We start from the raw sequence: 25,156 nt of genomic DNA on the forward strand, positions 1-25,156 counted from the left end.
TATACAGGGTGTATTTGCATTTGCAGCCTGTCGCAGTGCAAACATGGGAAGGGGGAAAAATCCAGCCTCATCTTTAGTGTCAGTTGCCTTCTCCATCTCTAGAATTACTTGGAGATTATCTTGATCACTCATTCAATGTAAATCTGTTGTATTACCTTTTCTTGAAATATGTGCCACGTAGGTAAGACCGTAGTTATGTTGCTGCTTTTCAAATCTCTATACCAAATGCTTGGGTCAAGAGCAAGAAAATAATTGTTTGGCTTTTGATATGCAAATCAGTTTGTCCCTTGAGTTGTGGTTTTTCTTCTGCTGTCCCAAAGTGGGGTAGCACTTGAGCATGAGCTTAATTTTAAGCATGTGCCGACATCTTTCGGAATTCAAGGGGATGGGGCATGTGCTTAATGCTTTTTTGAACAATGTTGCTTTTCAGAGTTGAAGGCTTTGTAGGAAACCTGAGCCTTTAAGCTAGCTCCTGTTTATGTATGTTTCAATTTTATAATATTGTAAGTTTTTCCCTTCTTTCTTCAATATCTTCGATGCTACATCATATAATGAAAACAATACCGGTCATGCCACTTGCAATTACTGAAGTAGGCAGTGAAATTATTTTTTTCTGAAGGAACTAGGGAAATCACATAAATCACAGATTTACAAGTGTTTTCCCAGGAGAGGTCTGCAGTAGTTGCCTGCACAGAATGACAAAAGTGTTGTTTATCCATAAAAGGGTGGTCATCTCAGCAGGTCAGTGATGTTTTTCAAAGACTTATTGTTGATTTTAAAGTAGCTGGTAATTTATTCCTTGAACTCTGGCTTACAAAAATAAAGCAGGGTAAATATTGAGTATAATAAAGGCTGTGCTGCCATTCAGTATGCACAATGCCCTCACCTTCCCTCTCCCACCAGCTTCTCTCCATTGTTGGCTTCTGCATTTCTCGGAGGGCAATGAGCTGACCTCCGCGATTATTTATGGCGTTGTTCAGATAAGCCCTTTTTTCACAGGCATCACACATACACACACTCACAAGGGCTGTTATAATTTGCAAGTTCAGCTATCACTTCCTCTGTTCCCACCCTGCCTTTTGGAAAGATACCCAGTCACATGATGTGCTTGAAAAAAGATTGCTGATTGAGGAAGGATGCAGGAAGGATATGGTTTTGCAGTGATTGCATAAGTGCTGTGTAGGACCTGAAAGCCTTGGGTTTATATGAGGACGAGTTTAGATGTGAATTTCAAAGATTTGTTTGTTCTGATTTTTAAATAAGTCATAACTCCTGAGCAGTTTGCCTACTTTAGAGAACCGTGGAGTAACCTGTGTTAATGTGATCCTCTATGTATTAACATGGACAAATATAAATTTGTAATCAGCACCCTGGATTCCCTGCCTCCATTCCGTCAGACATCTCAAACTTATTTCAGGGAAATTGTCTCCAAAGCTTCTGTTTGAAATTGTCAGATGCAATCATGTCTAAGCAAATGTACTTCCCATCAAAATCTTTTGGGAGTTTTGCCATTTGCCTCAGATGGAGAGTGCTTAGACTAACACAGAGATCCTTCCAAAAGATCCTGTGTTCTCCTTCAGTGAAGTCCCAAGACCTGAAGAGCCGAAAACTTCATGTCACCCATTACTGTAATGAGAGTGTATTTATTGCTATAAAATGAAGGAGCTGGGGCATGGGGGTTTGTATTTTAAAGCTTTGTTTTGGTCATTCCACGTTCTGCCAACATCTAACATCTGTATTTATTTTCTGAACTCTCCTTAATGGATTATATGCATCTGTTCAGTTCCAAGAATAATGCTTGATTTCCTGAATTTATAGGTTGCAATAAAATCCATTCGTAAGGACAAAATTAAGGATGAACAAGATATGGTTCACATCAGACGGGAGATTGAGATCATGTCATCCCTCAGCCACCCTCATATCATCACCATATATGAAGGTTAGTGAATGCAATTCTCCTCCCTGACTGCTCTGTTACGTTCTTGCAGACCTGATATTCACATTTCTTGAGATCATGCACCAATCAAACCCCTACTCCTAGCGTAACCCATCCCTTACCACAGACACTGTTGAGCACTACCTTCCGTCTGAACCACCAGTGCTTCACAGATGTGTAACCCCTTGCCTGGAGGAGCTTCTTCGTGTGTGACTTGAGCGCTGTGTCCATGGCAGATGGGAAATAGTTGCATGTATCACCTCATCTCCTTGCTCCCGTTGGACAGCTCAGTTTAATTTCACCCTCACTCACGCACCAGCCTGATGTCTGCTTATGTCCCTAGCCTCTAAACCAGTCCTTGTATGCTTTATTTTCCCTGGACCACACAAGACCAGTCTCGTCTGCTCTAGGCCTTCGGTCCTCCCTTACCTGCCAGTTGGTCTTGCTGGTTCTGTCATCGCTGCTTTTTTTCCCCTGAATCCCAGCATCCGCTTCCTATCCACCTCTGCACGATTTCCTGTCAGTCTGGTCACTTGGCTTATCGTTCCTGTTTTCTCATCCTGTCTTCCCCCTCTAACTCCTTTCTTCCTGGGACACAGCTGGGAAACCTGCTTATTCCTGCCTCTGGGAGCTGCTCCCTGGTCCTACAGCAAGGAGCAGGAAGCCAGGGGCATTCCTCCCTGATTTGCCTGTTTGTTTGTTTATGTATTTATAGAGTGTCACTGTAGTAAAATCTCCTCCTCCTTCCTTCCTTCCTTCCTCAAGTAACATCCCAGCTCTAGCTGGAATGTTTGGGCAGGGTACGTGCTAAAAGACACTGGCCAAGAGGTCTGCTGCTGTGAGGAGAGCGGCTGCATGGTGGACCTGGGGTGTGGGTTCCAGAGGTTTGGAGGGACCTGGGTTGGGTAGCCTCATCCTCGGGGATCACCTCTTTCCCTGTCTGCAGAACAGGCAGCCCAAATTTATCCCTTCGTATTTACATACCCATGAGGTAAACATGCAAGGTGATGATATGTATATGGCAGCTCCGCTTTGAGAGTTGATACGACTGATTAAAACGAGCTGGCTTGGAGTACTGTTACAGTATCGCATATTGAGTTATTCAAAAGCATGTTCTTGTACTTGAAAAGAGATGAATATCTGTCTTTTTATTGAATAAACTCATAACAGGATCTGGGAACAGAAAAGGGGAGGGATGCTGTGTCAGCATGTGGGTTGCAAATGGAACAAAAGTTATTTCAAATGTGCACGGGAACTCAGAGAGAAAAAAGATTAAGCATGCTGCGGTCCTTTGACCAATTGCCCTTCTCGTCCTTACTTTAAATAGTTTTTACTGAGTTAAAACATTTGTAAAAGTTACAAAGATTACAGCGCTTTTAAGAAGCAGACAATAAAGTCCCGTGGGAGCAAAACTTTTCCCTCTGGCCCTGTGGAGGGAGGAGCAACGCTTCTGCAGCAGAGCCTGTCAAGCTCCGCGATGGAGGGTTCATCCTGTCTGCAGGAGGGCGAGTGCCTACAGCAGGTGATGTTATGGTCCTCTTATGGCCTGTCAGCCAGCAGCAGCACTTTGCGGCGGCAAACCCGGAGGCAGTTTTTTCTTTGGTTTCTGGCAGGTTTTCCATTCTGTTACTGGTTTGTTTCCTTTTTGTTTTCTAGAAAGCGGAGCAGCCTTTCATGGCTTCTTATGTTTAATTCCTGGCCTGGAGGGATGGGCAGTGGAAGTCAGCTTCTTGGCTGGACTGTAGACCAGAGCTATAGCAGCTATACAGCTCATCCAGCCCTTTCCAAGCAGTCAGAGTCGGTGTTTGGCCTTTAGCAGCCAATGCTGTAACTTAGATATTGTAGCACTGGGAAGGCGTGTGGTTGCGCAGCTGAATCCAGAGGAGCAGTTATGTACTGCCCAGAGATAAGGATGTGAGCGCAGGGATCCTTAAGCGTCTGCTTCATTTTAAGCTGAAGAGTACTTGTAGTGAAGTTAAGGGACTACCTCTATTTTTTTTAGAGTATTTGTATCCTCTTGAAGTCGGATTTTAAACACATGGCTATTCCTCTTGAGTGATGCATAAAGAGTGATAATATTGCTATCCTCTGACACAATACGTTGAAGTTATTCAATCCTCAGGGATGGGCTTAATCTCACCAAATTTAAGCCATCCAACATTTAGGCAGTTGGTGTACACTAGAAGTCTGGTTTCCCTCTCTAGTCAAGAGAGACCAGCATCTACACAGGGTGGTTTGCTCCCTCCTGGGAGGTATTTTTTCACATAGGTGGGGTAAATGACATACTGGAGGCTCCTGTTGGTTATAGATGGAGTCTAGCTGACTAACTTAGATCAGATGCTTAACTTTTAAACTGAAGCCACCCCACAGATATTTTTCTTCTCTCTCACTAATTTTTCCTGTAGGTTTTCAGACTGCTACTACACGTCTGATAGCGTTTTCTAGAGGTGCCAGGTTGCACAGATCTGCCTAGCATGGACACTGCTGTATCTCCCCAGAATATCTTCGAAAGCTCTTTGTATTGCATTTACAAACATGTGTTTTCCTTAAGTAGGATCCTTGTTTAGGTATCCTTTTGACCTGCCTGCTTAAAAGCAATTAACCTCTGAATTTGTCAGCTTGATGTAAACACAAGCTTATCTTTTTTTTGATACCGAGCAAATTCAGATGTGTGTAAACAAAGCTTTCCAGTTTAGAGATATTTTTTTGTAACCTAATCAAAAGGCACGTACCTTGCCTGTTACTGCGAGGGCAGATGTACAGTTCTGACTCCAAAGAAATTCCATCCTCTCAGCAGGGCTGTAATTGGCAATCTGTCGAGCGCGGCTGCGAGGGAAGTGCTCTTTCAAGTGACTTTAAACTCCTTGAAAGGGACTGGATAAATGAAGCTGGCTTTCCTAGCAGTGTTCTGATTTCAGCACATAAATTTTAATTTATAGAATAATGCCTCTGTCCATTCATCTGTCTGTCTCCCCCCCTGCCCCCCGCCCTTCCCCTGCCCTATTTCTTTTTTGCCTTGAAAACTCCAGGATTTGATAATAAAGCCTTTGAGAGCTAACATATTTTTCCAGGGGTAGCCTGAGTGCAAAATCTATCTCATCTGGCAATACTTTATAGAAAGTTAAACCAGGGAAAGAGCATCAGCCCTGATTCTGCAAACATTTAAACATGTGTTGGACCAATCATGAGGGTGAAGTTACGCTTGGTACATTCAGGAGTGAACTCTTGAGTCTTTGTAGTGTGAAATACAGTGCCTACGTGAGTGTTTCTGTGCTGGAAGAGTTGTCCTCGGTGAGCATAAACATACAGAAAAGTCTGCCCATTTGCAAAATACACTTAAAAATGAACAGATTACTAGCTAACATGTTGGTAGAAATAGTTTAACGAAGATATTCCCTGAAGAATGAATCAGTATTAGGATCACAATTTGGTGCCAGTGGAACACAATGGCATTAATGTGAACGAGTAACTGAAGGAAAGCATGTGCTGAAGTGCTCTGCTGGATCGGGGCCCGGATGCTTAGAACAGTGCTGGACCCTTCACAGCAACAACACACAAAAAATGGATTTCCCATATAAGAGGGACTTCTTACTTTTTTTTAGGTTGCATTTTCGGTACTCTTAAGAAAAAGCACACAGATTCTCCGTCATGTATCTACCAGTCTGCAATGACTTGAGCTAAGTTGCATGCTTTGGTTAATCAGGAAACTGGCTGAGCTCTTCTGTACTTTCAAATCCCAAAGGCAACGGAAGAAGATCTGACAGTGTGTAATGGTGGTGGCATAGTATTCCACAATACTCATCTTACTTGCCAAATACATGTTCAATCTCACACTTTGTGCCAGACTTCATGCAACAAAAAGCAAATGCACACTTGGTGTTTCAGACACACAGAGGCCTGTCTCCAATGCAGGGCTCCTTGACTTGTAAAGTCACCATGTCATCAGCAAAAGCAGCTGCATTGCCAAAAATCTGCCTGGGTGGCAGCTGGCAAGGTGCGCGGATGCGAGCCATTGCTGACAAACTGCGCCCCCCCCCCCCAGCAGCGCCGGCTCAGGCAAGTGTCCCCTGCCATCGGGTGCGATGGGGCAGGCAGCCAGGGACCGAGGTGGCAGCTCACACCGTCGGCGGGTTTGTGCGTGGGCAGAACAGAGTTACGTGCCTCAGGCTGACGGTGCTGGGGAGGCAAGCCCAGCCTCTGTCCCAGCCTCTGCTATCTCCTGGTTTTCAGACGTAATCAAAACAACCTTTGGTGCCTAATGACTTCATCCCTTCTGTGTGCAAAACACCTGAAAAAGTCAAAAGTCCCTTAAAACATCACGTGGATGACTGGGCTTTAAAGAAGAATGATGAAAGTTGGAAAGCTGGAATGATTCTTTTTTTTTTTTTTTTTTATTTAGCCAAGAGAAAGTACTTCAGCAGTGACACTATTTAACCACATTTCTAATTGATTTCCTCTAATTATGTAGGCTTTTGAACTTCAAGTGCTCTATTCCCATTGTTTTCAGTTGATAATGTCCAATAACATAAAGTAATATTTGGAGAGTCTGGCCGTAGTAATGAAACAAGTCTAAACAAACTTAACTCTTTAGTGACCATACCCCACCTTTATGAATTTCCTGTCATTCAGGATGATTGCCTAAACAACACTTTGTCAGACATGACATGAACTCAAATGTGTGAGATCACTGGCAGGTACAATTTGGATGTCAAAATGATTGCAAGCAATGATGAAATTTATTTCTATCTTTCCATTTACACAGTCCTCCCACTGCAATGTAAATGTTTGCTTATATGAAGTTCCTCAGCAGTTTGTAATCATAATTAAAAAAAAAAAAAGGGGGCATTAGCTCTTGTATTCTTTGCTGAAACAAAAGACAATTAGTGTAACGTGTTATTGTGGCCAAATTAGAAGCTCTCATTTTTCTTTCCTTTTTAAAGAGTAGGCCATCAAAATCTGCATATCCTCAGTCTCATTCTCTGAGAAGCAACCTCAGCAAGGATAATGGTTATCGTTCTGATTTAATCTCCTCACTGGGGAGTAAATTCTAGCATGCTGTCTGATTTAAAATGATTATTGCAGGATCTTAACTACATTCCTTTCATTTAAGAAGAGATGCAATTTGGCTGAATAAAGCCATAATTCAGGAAAACAATTTAACACAAGCTTAGCTTTAAAACACATACTTTATATCTCGCTATCTTCAATTATAATTAAGCATATGCATAAATTTATGCATATGCATACAAGTGGTTTTCTACATTGGACCTTGGATATTTTAATGTCTTCTGTATGCTCTATTAAAAAACAGTTATAAAATAATAATAATAATAAAAAATACACCAAGGGGCTGTAAAGCTTTCAAAGCAGTCAAGAACACAGAAGATGCATCGGGCTGAATTTCTAAGGTAAAAAACACTTTTCAGTACTCACATGTCTTTTTGAAGAATAATTCGAGCCTTATTACACAAGTGAGGTAATTGGGTCATACATGACTTTTCTGAATGAAAAGGTTATTCTAGTCTGCATCTCCAAAATTAAAAACAAACTTGCTTGTTCTTTTGATTTGGCTGACCTTTAATAAAAGAGCATTTTGTAGCAGTGGAAAGGTACTTCTGTCTGCGGCTGTTAGGAGAGTAATAAAAATACCACTGAATGGAAAGACACCAGATGGAAGGAATGTCAACATACTGGAACTAATTTAGGAGATTGCTCTGATAGAGAGCAAAGGCATGAGGAGAATTCAAATGGTTCCAGTGCGAAGAGATTGGCCGCCCCTCTTAAACTAACAAACTAAAATCCTTACCCCAGGGTTACATGTAGACCAAATGGAATCAGCCCATGAGGAGGTAGTCCATTAAGGGAGAAAAAAAAATCCACCCCCCTCGGCACTCGCTTTGACTTTAGCATCCTGTAAGCTTGGAGGAAGGGCAAAAGCCTTCTGCTTTGTTTTGCTTTTTGAATTTGGTAGCAAGTAACTCTAAAGTGAACTCTCTTAATAGAGAGGCGTACAATGTACTATTAAATCTTTCTGACTGATGCTTGCAAAACCGTGCCCATGTGCGCTTTCAGCACTTCTAGGGTGAAGTCCATCTTAGCATTTAAGAGGGATAGTGGGTATGTTCGTCCAGTGTCAAACTTGTCCTGTGGAGGTGACTTCGGTGTAGCTAAAGGGAAGAATTTAGCAGTAGGGTTCAAAAGAAGAATGCTGATCAGCAAGAAATCCCTATGCAACAAGTACTATTGGGAAAATGGAAAGCTGTAGATAGAAGCTGAGTTCATTATTTCATGGCCTCTAAATATAAATGAGTGGAGAGAATATATCAAAGAATTATTGCTATAGTAGAACAGCCTGTGGAAGAGACAGATTGTTGATGTTACAAAATGTACTTTGTCTCAGATATGTCTTTGGTAGTGAGAAGTGAAGTTCTTTCCCAGTTTCACATTTATATTCTTCAATGAACTCTGAAGCCAGCAGATTTGGTTTCAATTATCAGCCTGGAAGTAGAGAAATTTCTTTCTGTCATTTTTTTAAACAAACAAACAAACAAACAAGCAAGCAAACAAACATGTTAGAGTTAAGGGGGGAGTTTGAAGAAAAGCTGTAAGAAATCTTTCTTTGACCATTGCATCTTAAGCACCCTTTGCTGCTTGGGTAGAGTGCTGCTCTTAGCCTCTGCTGAGGCTCTTAGGGTGAACAGACCAAGCCCAAGCAAGCTTGTAGCCCACTGGAAAATGCTGATTCTCCACCTTGCCATGATCCATGTCTTAGTACATTAACACAGTACTCCTGCTCATCCCCTGGGGATACAATCACATTGTTCCTTGCACTTCGTGGTACATCCCGTTCCTGCTCCCTGGCTCCTGTTGTGCTCTCACAGTGCTGTCCCTCCCTCCTCCCCTGTGGCCAGGTGGAAGTGTAGCTGTCACAGAAGTCAGTCCTTCATCCTGCAGGCTCTGTCTGCAAAGGAGTGCTATCATTTTGCAACCACTACCCTGCAGGGCTTGACCGCTATGGCTGAGATAGTGCAGCAGCCCTCCCACCACACTGAGGTCTTGCTGCAGCTCTCTCAGCGTAACTCAGCTTGCAGAGCGGTAGAAATAAACACAGTGGCTCAGAAATAAATGACACACAGCTTGTAGCAAGCATTTCTCCTGCTGCTTTCTCCTCTAATACGTGGAGCTCATGTCTTGTATCTAAGCAACCCCGATCTCTCGATATGTGATTGACAGACCATCGCTCCTGCTACCATGTCTGGGTGTTGATACTGACAGTTCTCCACTTATCTTATTTGGCCAGCTGTTTGCAGAGTATCGATGGTTTGAAAGAAGCAAGAGCGGCCCCACCTTTCTTATACATAACCTCCTTCCTTCCCTTGACCTTGGTCGGGGTTGAGGAGCGGGCTTGTACAACACGGCCATCCCATCAGTAGCAAGCTGCGTGGCGTTCCTGGGGCGCAGTATCCTGCCGAAGCCGTGCTTCTCCCTTGGCAGTAGCTGCAGCCGGGGTTCAGGCACACTTCTAGGCGGGGGTGAGTTTCGGAATGAATATGCAGTAGGATGGCAGGTAATAAATCATCCGTAATGAAAACAAAGAGTGAACCAAGCAGTCCCAGAAGCTATATGGAGGCAATCCGTCCGTCATCAGCCCGCAGGTTACGGCCCAGGTGTTAACAGGGCAGTATATTTATTACCTCATTATTATTTGCAGTAAGTCAATCCAGCCTTTAATTAATGCCCTCCTCTCTTCCTCCAGCCATTGGCCACAATGCTTTCTTGGAGCATATGTTTATAAAAGTACATACTGTGCTCAGAAGGGAAATTCAGAAGTGTCTGTATGAAGCCTGCCTGGCATCCTGACTGCTGCTGTGAAAATTCGTGGTGTACATGGCTGATAGTCTGAGACTTGCCAGAATACCACCTTGTCACGTGCCTGATTGTTTTGACCACTAAATTCCTCTTGAAGATTTTGTGTGTATATAGACATAAATCCTACTGCCTTTCCACTCCCTGCTCCTTCAGTGGCAGCTCCCATTTAAGATGTTTTGTCTGCTGTTCAGTTCCCTCGCCACAGGAAAGTAGCTGCACGCCCTCTCATGACATTCAGCTGATTCGATGGGGGTGCTCTAAACTGAAATGGTGCAGTTGTAAAAAAATACCTCCCACCTCCCTGGAAAAAAAAAGATTCTCCATTCACCTCTGCTCCTTGGTGAAGAAATAAATTGCCGTTCAGTTCTGTAATCATTTAGCTGTGATGAAGCTGAGGAGGCCTCTGTAATGTCATCTAAGTCCAAGGGCAGTGTCCTTCTCATAATGCTCCCTCATGAAGAAAAAGATGTTCCAATTTGACCTGAATGTGCTGGTAAACTGAAACCTGAATACAAGTTACTGGGATGCTTCTGTTCTCATTGATTCTAGTGTGGTTTTGTGACAAAAATTCAAAATCTGGAACAGTGATTTATGCTTTCCTAAATTCAATTTTAAGGTATTGTCTCAGTTTCCTAGAGTGTGTAAGAGACAATTTGAAATGGAAAGTACCTTTAAATGCACGTTCCTTCAAACCAAGTGCTTTCCATTTCATTTCTGTAGAAATGCAGGAAAATATGTCTGGATCAGGACTTGTATTAATATGGCAAATTTTAGTCTGGAAAAATTAGATTTTGGAATTTAAAACTTCAGAACATCAAGGATGATTTGAGAAAGCTCTCATGACTGCATGATGAAGGCAAAACGTTAATAAAAACACTGTCTGGAAGAATGCTCCACCGTAGCAGGGCTGGTATTGCTGTTACTGTCATCATCAGCACTGGACGCCTGGTAGGGCACCCACGGTCGGGGGAGCGGGGCGGGAAGAGCCGAGGGCCCCTTCACCCCATCTGTGCCCCTCTGGTGAGGCAAACATCCCCCTGAGCATCCCCTGAGGGTGGTCCTCGGCTGGTACTGATCGGAGTGTGCACTCCTGTGAGAGTCCACTGAGATCAGTGGTGCCATATGGCGATTTTGCCTATATGTGTGTGATATAATAACCCCTAACTCATTGAATCAGCTGGTTTTTTTTTTTTTGGGGGGGGGGGGGGAGTGGGATTGGTTTTTTTGTTTGTTTCATTTTGGTTTTAAATCAAATTTCTTAAATAAGAGCATTTTTAATGATTTTTCTCAGCTTACTGAAACTATTTCTTTTTGCCTTCCTAAACAACCCTGTATCTAACAGCCCTTTCCAAGCTTAGAGAAACGTGTGTGTGCGTTACTGCTTTATTGGTAACACATTACAGCACTTCCCTATATGACACAGGGCATGTTCAGTTTTTCCCAGACAATATCAGTCTGTCATTCTTGGAGAGGACACTGTAGGTATAATCCATCCAGAGACGGCTCTTCCAGTTTCCGAAGCTTATTGCTAATGAGGATGCACATAGGATGTAATCACTGGCAGGAGCCTCTGCTTCGGGGTACAGTGAGGCCAGCAGACAAGGAAGCGGCCAATTTTATCTGGCTGTTTGCTCTCCCTTTTATCAGAGCTGTTTGGCTGGAGTTCAGGGGTGTTAGAGGGGATGGCAGAAGCTTTGGCTTGTAGAGTTGAGTGACAAGGTGTGAGAGGACATGAGACAAAGCCTAAGAGCAGCAAATATCTGCATGTTGAGAGAGGCAGCTTTGCATTTCACTGCAAAAGCTGAAGCTTTTTTTTTTAAAAAAAAAAACCCAAACCACTAAGGACTACTGGCTGAGCTTTGCTAAAGAGATATAGGAAGGCATCATTCCAGTAGGGCTGGTCAAAACTAGCATCCGTTTGTAATAACCCCTGTAACCTCATTAATTTGCAGATGTTTTGCTGGCAGTGTGACCTGGCCTCAGCAGGCTGCTGCCACAGATAAAGAGAGAAGGAAAATCACTATGTTTTAATATGAGCAGCGGTTATTTATGGCAGGTGCAGTCAGTTTCCAGTGGGTTGCAGGGGATTTTCGGTGTCGGAAGGGAAAAACTATTTAGCAGTCAGGGCATTATGGCAATTCGATACTACTCACAGCCTGCTTTACTAGCTTAAGTGTTTAGTTATCTGCAACTCCCAGTGAAGTCCTTGGCAGCATGTGGCACAGAGTACCCTCAGCCCCAAAGAACAGTCAAGTTGTGACATGTATTAGATGAATGTTCCTTGCGCTGCTTACGTTCGAGTTGAGCATTGCTGCCGGCTCTGCGCAAGTGGCAAAGGACGTATCTACAGCATGCAATGGGACACATGGCAGAGGCAGGAGATAAGTAAGCTCGAGGATGGGTTGGATGCATGAGACGGGGTGCACAGCCATGCTGACAAGTGCTGTACAGTTCTGGAGATGTTGCAGCCACTGCTAGCTCAGGTGTCTGTGCCCACCATGCTGTTGCACAGAGCTGGGCTGGAAGAGGACGCATGCATCGATTGATTTGTGTTGGATTTTGATGGTAGGTGAAAGCCAACCAACAGTCATCATAAGCCAAATGGCAATTCTGTATCAGACAGTCATCGAAGACAGGGTTTATTAGGCCTTCTATTAACTCTTTCCAAATGGTCTGATAGCTCCTGTTTCCTTCTGTCCTCTGGCCTCAAGAGGACAACTGGTAAGAGGCAGTCGCTGTTGGAGCCAGGGTTAGTATTCAGATGTTGCTGGCACAGGCATCCACCTCAGTTCACCTCATTAGGATCAAGTTGACTTTGCCACCCTGTGACCCCATATTATAGAGGCAAAGACCTTCTTTCATGTAGCCATATGAAAGTGAAGGTAGCCTCAACTTCCTTTTCTTGGTCTGAAATGTTGTAATCTTCCTCTGGGAAAATGTAGCTTTGGAGCTTGCTTTTTGCAGTGGGGTTGGAAGTACATCTCTCCAGACTGCAGTGATGACGTGGGGTGTGTTCAGTCATCCTAAGTCATCTTCACCCTTTGAAGTGTCAGTTTTCAAATGTATTGAATCAACTGTGGTGTGGGTTTTTTTTCCTTTTTATCCTGTGCAGTGTTCGAAAATAAAGATAAGATTGTGATCATCATGGAGTATGCAAGTAAAGGAGAGTTGTATGATTACATCAGTGAGAGGCGGCGATTGAGCGAAAGAGAGACAAGACACTTCTTTCGACAAATAGTCTCTGCTGTACATTACTGCCACAAGGTGAGCAAAAGGATTTGATATTAAGAAATGCTGTTTCAAGGCTGAGTAGTGACTTATGTATTTCAAAGCATGTCTGAGGCAACAGCATTCATTATTAAGTATGACAGCATGTGATTATATCAGTACAACAGGAGATCTTCATTAAAAGTGCTACAGTAGTTCACTGCCTTTTTTTAAAGACTAAGGATGTTTTCCTGTGTTATGGCAGATACCAGCCACTTCCTTGCATTAGCCCTACATTGCATTTTTGGCTTGGAAATAATTCTTCTGGCACTAAAAAAAAAGAAGAAATTAACAGCATAAACTAGAACAGGCATCCCATAGAACTTCTACAACATTAATATTAATACATTCAAACAAATTATAGTTTGCAATGTGAATATGCAAGTGAACAACTTTAGACTAGGAGATAAAATATATGAAAGAAAAAAGCCAAGAGAAAGGTACGAGCATTCATGTATGAACTTTAGCATGTACTCATTCTGGATAGGCAAAAGTAACTTTTCCAGTTGTAGCAGAAGTACTAGAAAGATGCCCTTTGCTAATGACTTTATCCCTCATGGTACCCACTAGAATGACAATTTAAGCAATTAAGCCCAAGGTAGCTGACTGGCTGTCATCACAGACCTTTTATCCCTGCTTATGAACCAACTGCATAGAGCCAAAACTTGCATGAGGCTAAAGGCAATGAGCAGCTAACGCAGTTTTTTATTTTAATTCTTAAACACTTTGATCTTGACTTGAATTCTGATAAACAAGGGCAGTTTTCAAAGTCCTCACTGCGCAGCGCTGAAAAGCTGCAACGCCCTTCCCTGTGCAGTTAATTTTTCCCAAATTTCTTTAAAGAAGGCTCTGACCTAAACCCAGCTTGTTTGCTTCCATCCCTAACATTTACAGTCCTTCAGGATTATAACTCCCCCGATCCACATGGCTGCACATTGGAGGAACGAGGGCTTTTGTAAGGACTAACGTCATTGACAGATATTGTTTTCTGGTGCCTGGGAAGAATATATTGCTTTCACGCAGTGGGGGCAGGATCCGGGCTGGAATTAAGTTCCAAAAAGACACCCCCCAGCCCCCCAGCACCCCTGCTGTTTTAGAGGCTTTGTGGGAGGACAGATTCCAGTCATTCTTCCCTTAACCACACACCAAGTGACTAATACATTGCCTGTCACTAGTCACTGGGCCGTGAGTGTTATGACAGTGAAATCAGCCCTGAAATGTATATGCAAAGACCACCCTGCCAGCTCACCTTTAATTTTCCCAATATTTTCTCATGTTCTCCCCCCTGTTCTTGTTTCAGAATGGTGTTGTCCACAGGGACTTAAAATTGGAAAACATCCTTCTTGATGACAATTTTAATATTAAGGTAGGATTCTTTTTCTCAGCTTCTCAGAATGGATTTGCATGTTTTGTAACATTTTTATCTAAGGTATTAGAAGAGCCAGTGTTATGGCAACAGCTACTAAGCAACAGCATCTGGCAAGAGGCTCTGGAGTTTGGAGGTTGGGGAAAGAGCACCACCGGTGACGAGTCATACACACTAAATGAAACTTCACATAATCTGGGGGAGAAGGTCCTGTCCTGCCACCCATGGGCCATGATTCCCAATGCAGCATCTATTTACTGGTAGGAAACAGCGGAGCGTTTTGTGCAGTTGGGTTTATTGTACAAATGATATTATTGCTGGCTGCTGCTGGGGCTAGGAAAAATCTCTCCTGGTCTACAGGGTTCAAGTGCCTTCTACAGAACACTCCGAATGTCCTTTTGATCATGGCTGGAAAATAAGCAAATAAGAGTTTCAAAATAAACCTAGTAAAGCACATGTGCTTCATTAGGAAATGGCCTTGGAACTCCAGACACAAACGTATACTTTGGACAGTGATGTCAGTGATGTAATTTCCATGTCATTTCTCCCCAGTGAAGCATGGGAATGACCTTTTTTCCCTCCTCCTTTTTTTTTTTTTCCCTAATATCTGTAGCACAAAGATAAATAATGCAGAGATGAGTGTAGTTTCCAGGTGGCTGAACCTGTTTCACTTTCAATTGTGTTCCTCCCTGAGCAGCTGGACGTGAGGGTGGCTGGCTGTGCTCATCTATGGGCAAACAAACAGAGGGAGGGACGCCAAAGAGTTTCTGCTGATGCTTGGGCATCCTTGCTTAATTAACAAAGCAATCGAGGAGCTCCCTGTGTAGCCAAGCGTCTAAATAGCCCGGATCTTCATTTTGTCTCCACTGAAAGCCACGGGGCTGCACGCACTGCCTTCTACGCTTCACGCTGGAGAGATTGTCTTCATTTTAAGCTGATGTGCAATGGAAATGGAAAGTAACATATGGTAGCTGCCATCTGTGTAACCCTGATGACAGAAGCTAACTTGGATCAACTAGTGGATTAAAGGCACATAAATATGTGGTTTCTAAAAATAGGCTTTCACCGAAGGCCCATCCAATGCGATACTTGGGTGTTTTGCTGTTCGCTAGAGCGAACCTCCCCACTCCTGTTCCTTCGGGGACACTGGCTGCAGCAGCCCGAGCCGTTCTCAGCAGCACTGGAAACAAAAAGTAGCCTTTCTAGGACATTGTATACAAAACAGGCTTCCGCAGGCAGGGTGACCTTTCTTTCCGCATTACACGCCAAACTATCTTCCCAGCTAATCAGAGAATTCTTGAGAGAAAAGAGGAATTTGGGGAATTTGCTAGCTGCAGTGGCCTGGACTGTGGTCCTCGTATGCAAAACCAATCACTTCCCCAAGGCTCCGGGGAGCTGTGCTTTGTCAGAAGGCTCCGCTCCCTCCCCTCTCTTCTTTATGGGAGTCTAATCCGCAGGGAGAGCAGGAGGATGGGGCAGAGACAGGTAGTGTTGCGTTTGCCTCCAGAGCATGGAGGTGGCCCAGGGGCTTCAGAACCACAGAAGCATTTCAGCTGCCGTAGCGAGTGGCACTGCTGTGGAAGAAATTTGGGTAGCTGCAACTCCCCACATCCCTTCCAATCATTTTGACGTCTTTGTCTTGAAGGCTTCCCTTCCCTGAACTGAGCTGTGTTTAAGCTGCCGTGCGGGTATTTTGCATATTTCCAGCCTTCCCTCAGTTGCTTCTCTGCAAACCGTAAGGCACGCCTCTGAGCAGGCAAGGCTGCCTCGGCATGGGTGGGTGGCTGCAAGCTCCCTTGTCCCCTGGTAACTACTTCTGCAAAGGGTGAAAATGAAGCTAAAAAACAGACCGAGCTTGGGAAGCAGCTGGAATTTCGTACATCTTACTGTCAATAGTGTTTGCATTTGGGTTACTTCAAGAGATGACTTTTTGTATTGTTTTCCTTTTTCTCCCCGCTCTCTTTTTTTATACCTCGTGACTAAGATTGGCTTTGAATACTTGACATTAAGCACACTGCCACTATCTCCCTGATGCTGAAGCTTTGAATATGTTACTGCAGTTTCTGTGTTACTTGCACAGAATTTTACTTCCCACTTTTTCTTTGTTTCACCAAACAGTAACCATTGGCAAGGGAACACATATGGACCTGTAAATTATTTATTAGGAGTAAATTTATCAGGTCCTCGTTCTGAGAGTATTTATATATAGTTTATTCAGGCAGAAAAAAAGAAATATTCAGTTTGGGGTTTGGTATTGACTGATGGCTTCAAATACTCAGTGGAAGGCATTTTCTAGAAATGGAGTGGTAGTCTTATCTGTGCTTCCCCAGTATTTATATTTCACTCAGTGGCTTACAAAGCACTTACAAAATTGGCAGTTTGATTTTAAGAATGAGAAAATGAAAGGAAACCCTTTGTTCTTGGGTGCAATGTGCAATTAAATACATGTTTCTGAAGAAGCCAGTGATCTATACATTATGATATACACAAACATATCATAGTAATGTGAAGACAAAATAAGATATTGTAAAAATAGATCCATGTATAGCAACTTAAGCAATACTTTTAGAACAGGAAATAAAGACGACAAGGAATCCATTAGAAATTATTATCCAACATAAAAGGACCCCAAGCCATTTTACATGATACTACACTAACTTGGAAACCATTCTTAAATTTTAGCTAATTAAATGAAGGTCATGAAGCAGTGTATGGAGACATAATCAGCTTTTTTTTAAGAGTTACGATAGCGAGTAAAAGTCTCTGGAAACATGGAGTCATGTGTTGGAGTACAGCAACTAGGAAACAGCAGTGTCTGAAAGCTGACAAAAAATTACATGTTTGAAGAGTTCTGCAGGTCCACAGGCCAGAGGTGGAGGGTGATGAGGGAAGAAAGTGATCTGATCTGTGGTATATAATTACGTTTTTCAGGGACTTGGTGTATGCAGTAATATTTCCTGCAAACTATTACTTAAAACCCCTAAATGCGGCAAACACAAGTGAATAAAATGAGTTTTAAACACTTGTGAGACTGAATATGCATGCAGATCTATGGGGTACAAAGGAGTTCTTCTGGCCAATTAATCAAAACAGTACCTTGCCTTGCTCCCCAGATATGCACCCAACTATCTAGCAGAAACCCCGAGTGTGAATGTTTCTCCTGGGAGCTAGCCTGTCTGCGGAGGTCAACAGCTAAACCTCACCAAGGCACTGCAGCCTGCCAGGGTAGAAAAATGTTATTTGCTTTCTTACCTTGTTCATGGTGCCATATTCTTTAAAGAAATAATGCAGTGATGAAATTAGGGTTTCTGCAGCATGTACAAGCTTCTCCTTACTCACATTCATGTGCCAGCTACTAACAGCACAGTTGACCTTAAAATTTACATCACATCGAGAGGGTATCATCGTTCATAATTCTAACACAGCTGGAGGTGGGCAGGGTCAGACAGGCAGCGGGGCTAAGGCAACCCCAAAGCACCGAAAGAGCTGCCCTGAGTTGGTGAGTTAGAAAGCTCTTTCTGGGAAGAGATTTGTGATGGCTTTAGGCATCTGCCTTTGGTGGTCTACAAAAAAGCCTCCTGGTGGTGCCTTCTTCTCTTCATTAGTTGTAAAAGGGCTGAGGCTGCTAGGTTTTGGTTCACTGTAGGTATGAATTTACTAGAAGAACTAGTGTAGCTGCCTCTGTTCTCCCATAGCTCCTGCAGTTCGGCCTGATGAAGACCACATGTCCGCAAGCACTGCGGCTCTCCCCAGTGCCTAAATCCCCAAAACTGCATGCAGGGGGGTGGAGAGAAGCTGCTGCCCAGTGCAGCAGCCAGGGAATTAGTGCCTTTTGCTGTTCTATCCAAATACCACGTCCCTGCCCCGTGACACAACCTGCTCCCACGGACACCTCTGTCATGCAGCCTGGCATGATGGAGGGGCCTCCTTGTTCACAGTAACAGCTCCTGGGTTGGGGATTGCACCTAAGAGAGAAGTCTAGCAGAGGTTGACGTAAACTGTATGATCAACCCCAAAATGACAGAAGGAGAGAAAATGCGAATATAATAGTAACATAATCCTACTAACTGCACTTTCTCTTGGGCCAGTAAAGGGACACCAATCAGACTAACCACTAAAAACCCATGAGGGTTTCATATACACAGAGTAAGTGTATGTAATTGGGATTTACCTTGCTGGAAGTCTCATCCACCACACATATATTTCATTTGCTTTAAGAGACCTAATTATTTCTCTATCTACAGTACAAAGAGATAGATTTTTAAGTGGGATAAAACTGACAATTTCCATGAGTGCGAATTTCATGGAATTTATAGTCCACACTTAAACAATAAATTACATCTGGTTTATCATAGCTAGCAGTAAATATGAAACATACACCTCCTGACGCGAGGGGAATAAAAGTCCACTTCCCCGCTCCTCCCAATTTAGGAAGTTTTTTTGACTTTATGCCTTAGTTCCATTTAAGTGCCAAGAACATGAAGTAATGTTGGCTTCTATTAATCTTGTTGTGGGGGGCATGACAGTTTTAATGGGAAAAGCTGATAAACATCAGTCTGTGAGTATGGGAGTGGACTGTAACATAAATACTCTTTTCCTGAATGGTCAAAATGAAAACATGAATGCCCAAGTCTGAGAGTTTCTTAGCGTGAACAATGGTATGTGTATCCCTATATATATTCATGCACATCCACATGCATTTTATACATTCCATGGTGTTAAGGGAATGTATTTTCTTAAGGAATCACACTGTGCAGTGTTTGTCCTTGTCTTAGCTGCATCCTGAACTAAAATAAAACTCAATGACCAGCACGAAGTTTTAACACTGAAATGATCCCATTCTTCCCCTGATTGACAGGGTACACTTCATAAGGCTTAAAACTAACTTCCTGCAAGCCAGGCAGGGTGACTTGATAAGAAAGTGGAATTTAGGGCAATTAAGTGCAATCTGAGCCATGAGAATATGTTTGCAGACTGCAATTGTACACCAGCTGTTTTCAATGACATTCCAGCCATACAATGAAGATTTTACAAACCACATTTATTTAAGGGCTGAATTTTCTGCTGTGGGTTGATAATAAGCTGTTTGGGGGACTGAGTGAATTCAAACTATGAATGGACATGGTGAGATGAATTAACATTAATGAATAGGAATCAGCTGCTCTTTGAGCAGGATATTATGAGTCCAAATTGTTAGTGGAACACCTGCACAAGCAGAACATCAAAATAGGAGAGGGTGAAGTGTGAAATCTCATATTTGCTCTGTGACTTTAAAAATTTTGTGAAAATGATTTTTTTTTTAAAGTTTATGTTTCTAACATAGAAGTATCTATATATCTGTATATCTATATCTATATATCTATTTATAGATAAAGTGTGTGTGTGTGTGTATATATATATTTCTATTTTGGCGTAAAGAAAGAAAATTGGAAACTTCTGTCCATACTTCATCAGCTTTGTTCATTTGGTCTCAACTGTGACATTTTTAGGTGTAGCTGTAGGAGTTTAGATAGTAGAGACAAAGACTTTATGTCTCCCAAGAGTTCACTAGACATTGCAATTAAACAGGTATTAGAGGCACTGATGATACACGTATTAGCCAGGAGTGAATGATGCTGCTGGTAAATCCTTTACTTTTCCGTTCACTTTGTGTTTTCTTGAATGTTCTCTTGTGAAAATTCCTGGGATTTAATTTCTTTTTGGTAAAAAAGACCCAAATAAGGTGAAGAAAACGCAGAGAAAACTCCTGTCTCTTATATCTATAATACCTTTTTTGTGCCTGTGCTTTATGTCTTATGTCTGCCTTATGTCGATAGTGGGCAGTAATAAAAGTATCTCTGGGAAGCAGAAGCATTTGGGTTTTAAACAAGATAAAAAATGAGATGTGTTGCCTTGTGCTAGAGAAACAAAGGAAATGCAAAGGTTGTGGGAGTATTTAGTGTTGCTATCCTCAGCCTTTGTTTTGTAAGAACAAGAACAGAGAATTGAAGTAAACAAAATATTTGGACCTGATCCTGCAATTCCTACATGGGCAAAATTCCCAACAGTCTCAAGAGAAGTTTTGTTTGTGTTGGGAAAGCCGGATTTGGGCCCATTGTTTCCAGTTAGGAACCAGACTTATGTTTATTATCTCATGATAGACATCTCACGTGCTTAACAGCTCAGATTCCTCAGCTGGAGTCCCTGAATCTGCAAGAGTTAGAGAGTGCCTCACTTTCCCCGTCCTTCAAGCATAGCTAAATTCCAGATGATTTCAAAAATCGCTTTCTTCTGTAATGCTTAGTTTCCTGTGGCACTCCTGCCTCACTCCTCCTGTTGGATTTAAAGGTCTTGGCTTTTGGCTTGCATGTGCGTGGTAAGAACGGTAGTACTTTCTGCTTGCTTTCTTTTGGTATTAATGATTATACAAGATGAAGAGCAATCAATGGACAGCAGGCCCAGTGCCTCCCAGTATGAGATTGGCTTCGCAAGCATATGCAATTCATCCAGGGTAAAACTACTGACTGATGGTTGTGCAGCCAGTCAGTGACCTGTCTGTGAATGGAACCAAAGCATCCTTGTTCCTAATCTGGAGGATTTAACCTGGGGACCCTTCTCCTTCTCTGGAGGATCTTTAGAGAGAAAAGTCAGAGAGTCATAGAATAATGGGTTGGTCAGGGAACTTGAGATCCCTGCCCTACAGCAGGGACAAATATAGCTAAGTTTTTCCTGATAAAGGATTCTCTGTTACATTAAGATATTATTAATACTACAGATGCCTTGTGCAATTCTATTTGCAGATTGCTGATTTTGGACTCTCCAACCTTTATCACAAAGACAAGTTTCTGCAGACCTTTTGCGGAAGCCCACTGTATGCTTCCCCTGAAATAGTTAACGGACGACCTTACAGAGGCCCAGAGGTACGAAGGGTCAGCTTTTCTGTGGTGGTATGGGGTTGTCTTTGATGATAACATTTTTGAGGGTTAGTCTTAATGCTAGTGTTACTGTACATGTGGGTTCACTTGGGTCTCTCCCATATTGAAAGTTCTCAAGCTGCCTTAATTTGCTTTCATTTGCGTTGCCTGTGGTTAGTCAGATGTTAGATATCGGTTTGCCCATCAGTGGGCGCAGCTGGACGTGATGCTGCTCTTGTGGTGCTAATGTCAGGGAGAAGGGTGGGGATCAGCTTTCCTGGGCTTCACACGCATTGTCTCTGTATTTCAGGTTGACAGCTGGGCCCTTGGTGTATTGCTTTACACTCTGGTTTATGGAACGATGCCCTTTGATGGTTTCGATCACAAAAATCTCATCAGGCAGATCAGCAGTGGAGAGTACCGTGAGCCAACACAGACCTCAGGTATAAAAAAGGAGTGAGGGCAATGTATTGAGCTGACAGGAGTTCAGAATGGAGGGTTTGCCCAGCCCCTTCCCAACATGTTTTGGTGTCATATTAGAATGATGAAGAAAAAAAAATCTCTCATTCCCCTACTGACTTCATCTGCTGTCAGTTCCCATCTTGGTACAGCATTTACCAAAAGCCCTTTTGAAATTGAAGTTTCATAGCAGATAGATTTTATTGCCTTGGGGAAGCTCTTTTAACTAGATCTATGACAGTAGAAGGTCTGTTAGCTATTGCAAGTGGAATTGTTCAGACAAGCTGTAAACTGATACAACATACTGGTATAGATCAATCCTCTAACTACACTGTGGTATATCACAAGCAGAGAGGAGATGAATGGTCAGAGTGACGCAGTCTCCTATCCAAGAAGGCAGGACAAAATCTGAATTAATGCCACTATGTTTGCATTTACTTCTACTTAGAGGATAACGCATTAAGCAGAAAAGCTCACAGAAAAGCATCAACTAAGTCTAGGTCATTGATTATAATGACTCTTCCAGCCTTAAACATCTATGTATATATTATATTTAAATGAATATTTATCTTGTATCATTTGTTCGCCATCCCTTTCAATTACCTGCCTTCTTGCTCTCATTAAGAAAATACACCTTTAAAATATACAGAAGACTACACTGTTTATGGAAAAAGTAAATACAAAAGCAATAATGTGTGGATCATTTAAAATATCCCAATTCCCCTTTGTTTTCCTCCAAGTTTTGTAATTATTAGAGTTGATAGGTTGGCGACTTCCTTCAGTAATATGGAACTATTCACTGACTAATACAGTACAAATACTAATTTCTTTGATAACCTGGTGTGCATTTCCCAGGGTGAATCATATTCTTCTGGTAAGAATTAGTACTCAAATGCGTTTTCCAACATTGACTGATGGCCAAAGCCTTGCCCCCCTTCACTTCTCCTGTTGTAAGAAGCATTATTTTTTCTCATCTGGTTAGCTTCACACTTCCATTTTGAAGTGGCAAAACTAAGAGTGCCCTTACTCTAAACATTTTATATTCCATTCTTTGTCCATAGATGCTCGTGGTCTTATCAGGTGGATGCTGATGGTGAACCCTGAACGCCGAGCAACCATTGAAGACATTGCCAACCACTGGTGGGTTAACTGGGGCTACAAGAGTAGCGTTTGTGACTGTGATGCTATGAGGGACTCTGAGTCCCCATTGCTGGCAAGGTTCATTGATTGGCATCACCGTTCTACTGGCCTTCAACCAGAGACTGATACCAAAATGAAGTGCCTTTCTAAGCCCAAAGGTCCTGAAGTCACACTAGAGAGACAGAGGTCTCTGAAAAAATCAAAAAAGGAAAATGACATTGCACAGTCCATCCAGGAAGGAGGAGCTGAAAATGCATCCAAACCCACCTCCAAGAGACCCAAAGGCATCCTGAAGAAAAGGAGCAACAGTGAACATCGATCTCACAGTGCAGGTTTCATTGAAGGAGTGGTCAGCCCAGTGTTACCCTCTGCTTTTAAGCTGGAGCAAGAGTTGTGTAGGACTGGCGTAGCCATTAAAAGTGTTGTGGAGGGAGAGGTAGTGGGCAAATATGGCACTAAGCAGTCTTCACTAATGCCAAAAAAAGGAATCTTAAAGAAGACTCAGCAGAGGGAGTCCGGCTATTACTCCTCTCCAGAACGAAGCGAATCTTCTGAACTCTTGGACAATAATGATGAGACAGTAAACAGTGACACTTCTCCGGGGATCACAGAGCCATCCAGAAATGGGTCTTACAGCCATTCCTGCAGGCGTAAGGGCATCTTGAAACATAACAGCAAGTATTCTACCAGCAGCACTGAATCTGCTTTGATTAGCCCTGACACACCAACTCTGGAGGCCATGGAAGAAGTGGTCCTGCCTGGGGATCCATTACCTCGAAGTTACAGTCGCCCTTCCAGCGTGATTAGTGATGACAGTATTCTGTCCAGTGACTCCTTTGATTTGCTGGATTTGCAAGAGAACAGGCCAACCAGACAGAGGATACGGAGCTGTGTCTCTGCTGAAAATTTCCTCCAGATCCAAGACTTCGAAGGACTTCAGAACCGCCCACGGCCACAGTATCTGAAACGTTATCGCAACCGTCTGGGGGACAGCAGTTTTTCCCTTCTCACAGACATGGATGATGTGACTCAGGTCTACAAGAAAGCCCTAGAGATCTGCAACAAGCTCAACTAGCAGAGGGAAGATGGAAAGGGAGGGAAGGGAGTTTTTCTGTGTACCTTTATGATGGAGTAAGCCAGGTCACTGATTTGCTGACAACGGTAGGTTTTGCTTCAAAGTGACTTTACTTAGTGAAGTAGCCCCAAAGCCATCTCAAACTTCTCTAATTTTGTGTCCACCAAATATTACCTACCTGACCAGAGAAGAACCTTTGGTCTTTGTATACGTTGTAAAAGCACATCAGGATCTAGCAGACAAAAGCATCAAGATTTGATGGCTTGAAGTCAAAGCTAGACAGAATTAAAACTGGAAGTGAGGGACACACATTTTGAGAGGTTTGTCATTAATATTAGATTAGCTTTATCATGAGATGAGCTGAATTCTTCAAGTCAAATTTGGATGTCTTCTAGAAAGAGAGCCTTTATTTCCCCCTGAAGTTATTCCTCTGGATACAGTCATTGCACATTGGAAATCTTTGGCTTGCGTTACGCAGGAGGCCAGGCTAGGTGGTCACCATGGTCCCTTCCACCAGGGTGACCTGAGAGGTTCTGAACATGTTCTGGGACAGATAATTTGAGAGACTCACCCCAGAATAACCTCACGAGGTGTATGTGGGCAAGCAGTGGAGCAGGCATTCAGATCTGGCCCCTCCCACAGCCATTGCTCTTCAGTGAGCAGGAGGCCCTAAAATTGTTTCCAACTACTACTCCTACCAGCAAAAACAGTCACAGAAATGATAATGGGAACTGGAAGGAATGGATGTTATCAGCAGCTAAATGACCTTTTAAGGCATTTCAACCCATGTGTTCAATTTGTGACTCTTTCAGAATGGCCAGCCAGATGAATGCCCAGACAAAGATGGATCTAACAAAGGGTCTCAAGGGTTAACTGACCCTCCAATCTAGAGTTCAGTCGCTGTCAGCAAATGGTGCCACCTTGCTACTAGCTTGTAGTATGCGAGGGCGACAGGTAGTTTGTGACCAGAATGTTAGGTAAAGGAAAAGGTTGTAGCATGTAGGAAATGGATAGAGGTCAGAAAGTTAGTGGGAAGATGCCTTTCTCCAAATGAAAATGTTTCTAGGTAGGTAGTAATGGAGCAGAAAGAATTGAGCAATGAAATGATAATGGTAGATTTGATAACAGAGTTAGCATAAAAAATGCAGGCC

General features: G+C 42.8%; 1 protein-coding gene across 1 annotated transcript in view; it reads left to right on the forward strand.

Moving 5' to 3' along the window:
• The window catches only part of NUAK1 (NUAK family kinase 1), a 46,509-nt gene extending 22,504 nt beyond the window's left edge, over positions 1-24,005 (forward strand). The window contains exons 2-7 of the mRNA XM_075724444.1: positions 1,819-1,939; positions 12,918-13,069; positions 14,373-14,438; positions 21,218-21,337; positions 21,642-21,774; positions 22,852-24,005. Of these exons, the coding sequence (XP_075580559.1) occupies positions 1,819-1,939; positions 12,918-13,069; positions 14,373-14,438; positions 21,218-21,337; positions 21,642-21,774; positions 22,852-24,005 (1,746 nt within the window). The remainder of the gene's footprint in view (positions 1-1,818; positions 1,940-12,917; positions 13,070-14,372; positions 14,439-21,217; positions 21,338-21,641; positions 21,775-22,851) is intronic.
• The last annotated feature ends 1,151 nt before the right edge of the window (positions 24,006-25,156 follow it).

This window comes from Pelecanus crispus, chromosome 1 (genome assembly GCF_030463565.1).
Source record: "Pelecanus crispus isolate bPelCri1 chromosome 1, bPelCri1.pri, whole genome shotgun sequence".
Lineage (NCBI taxonomy): Eukaryota > Metazoa > Chordata > Aves > Pelecaniformes > Pelecanidae > Pelecanus > Pelecanus crispus.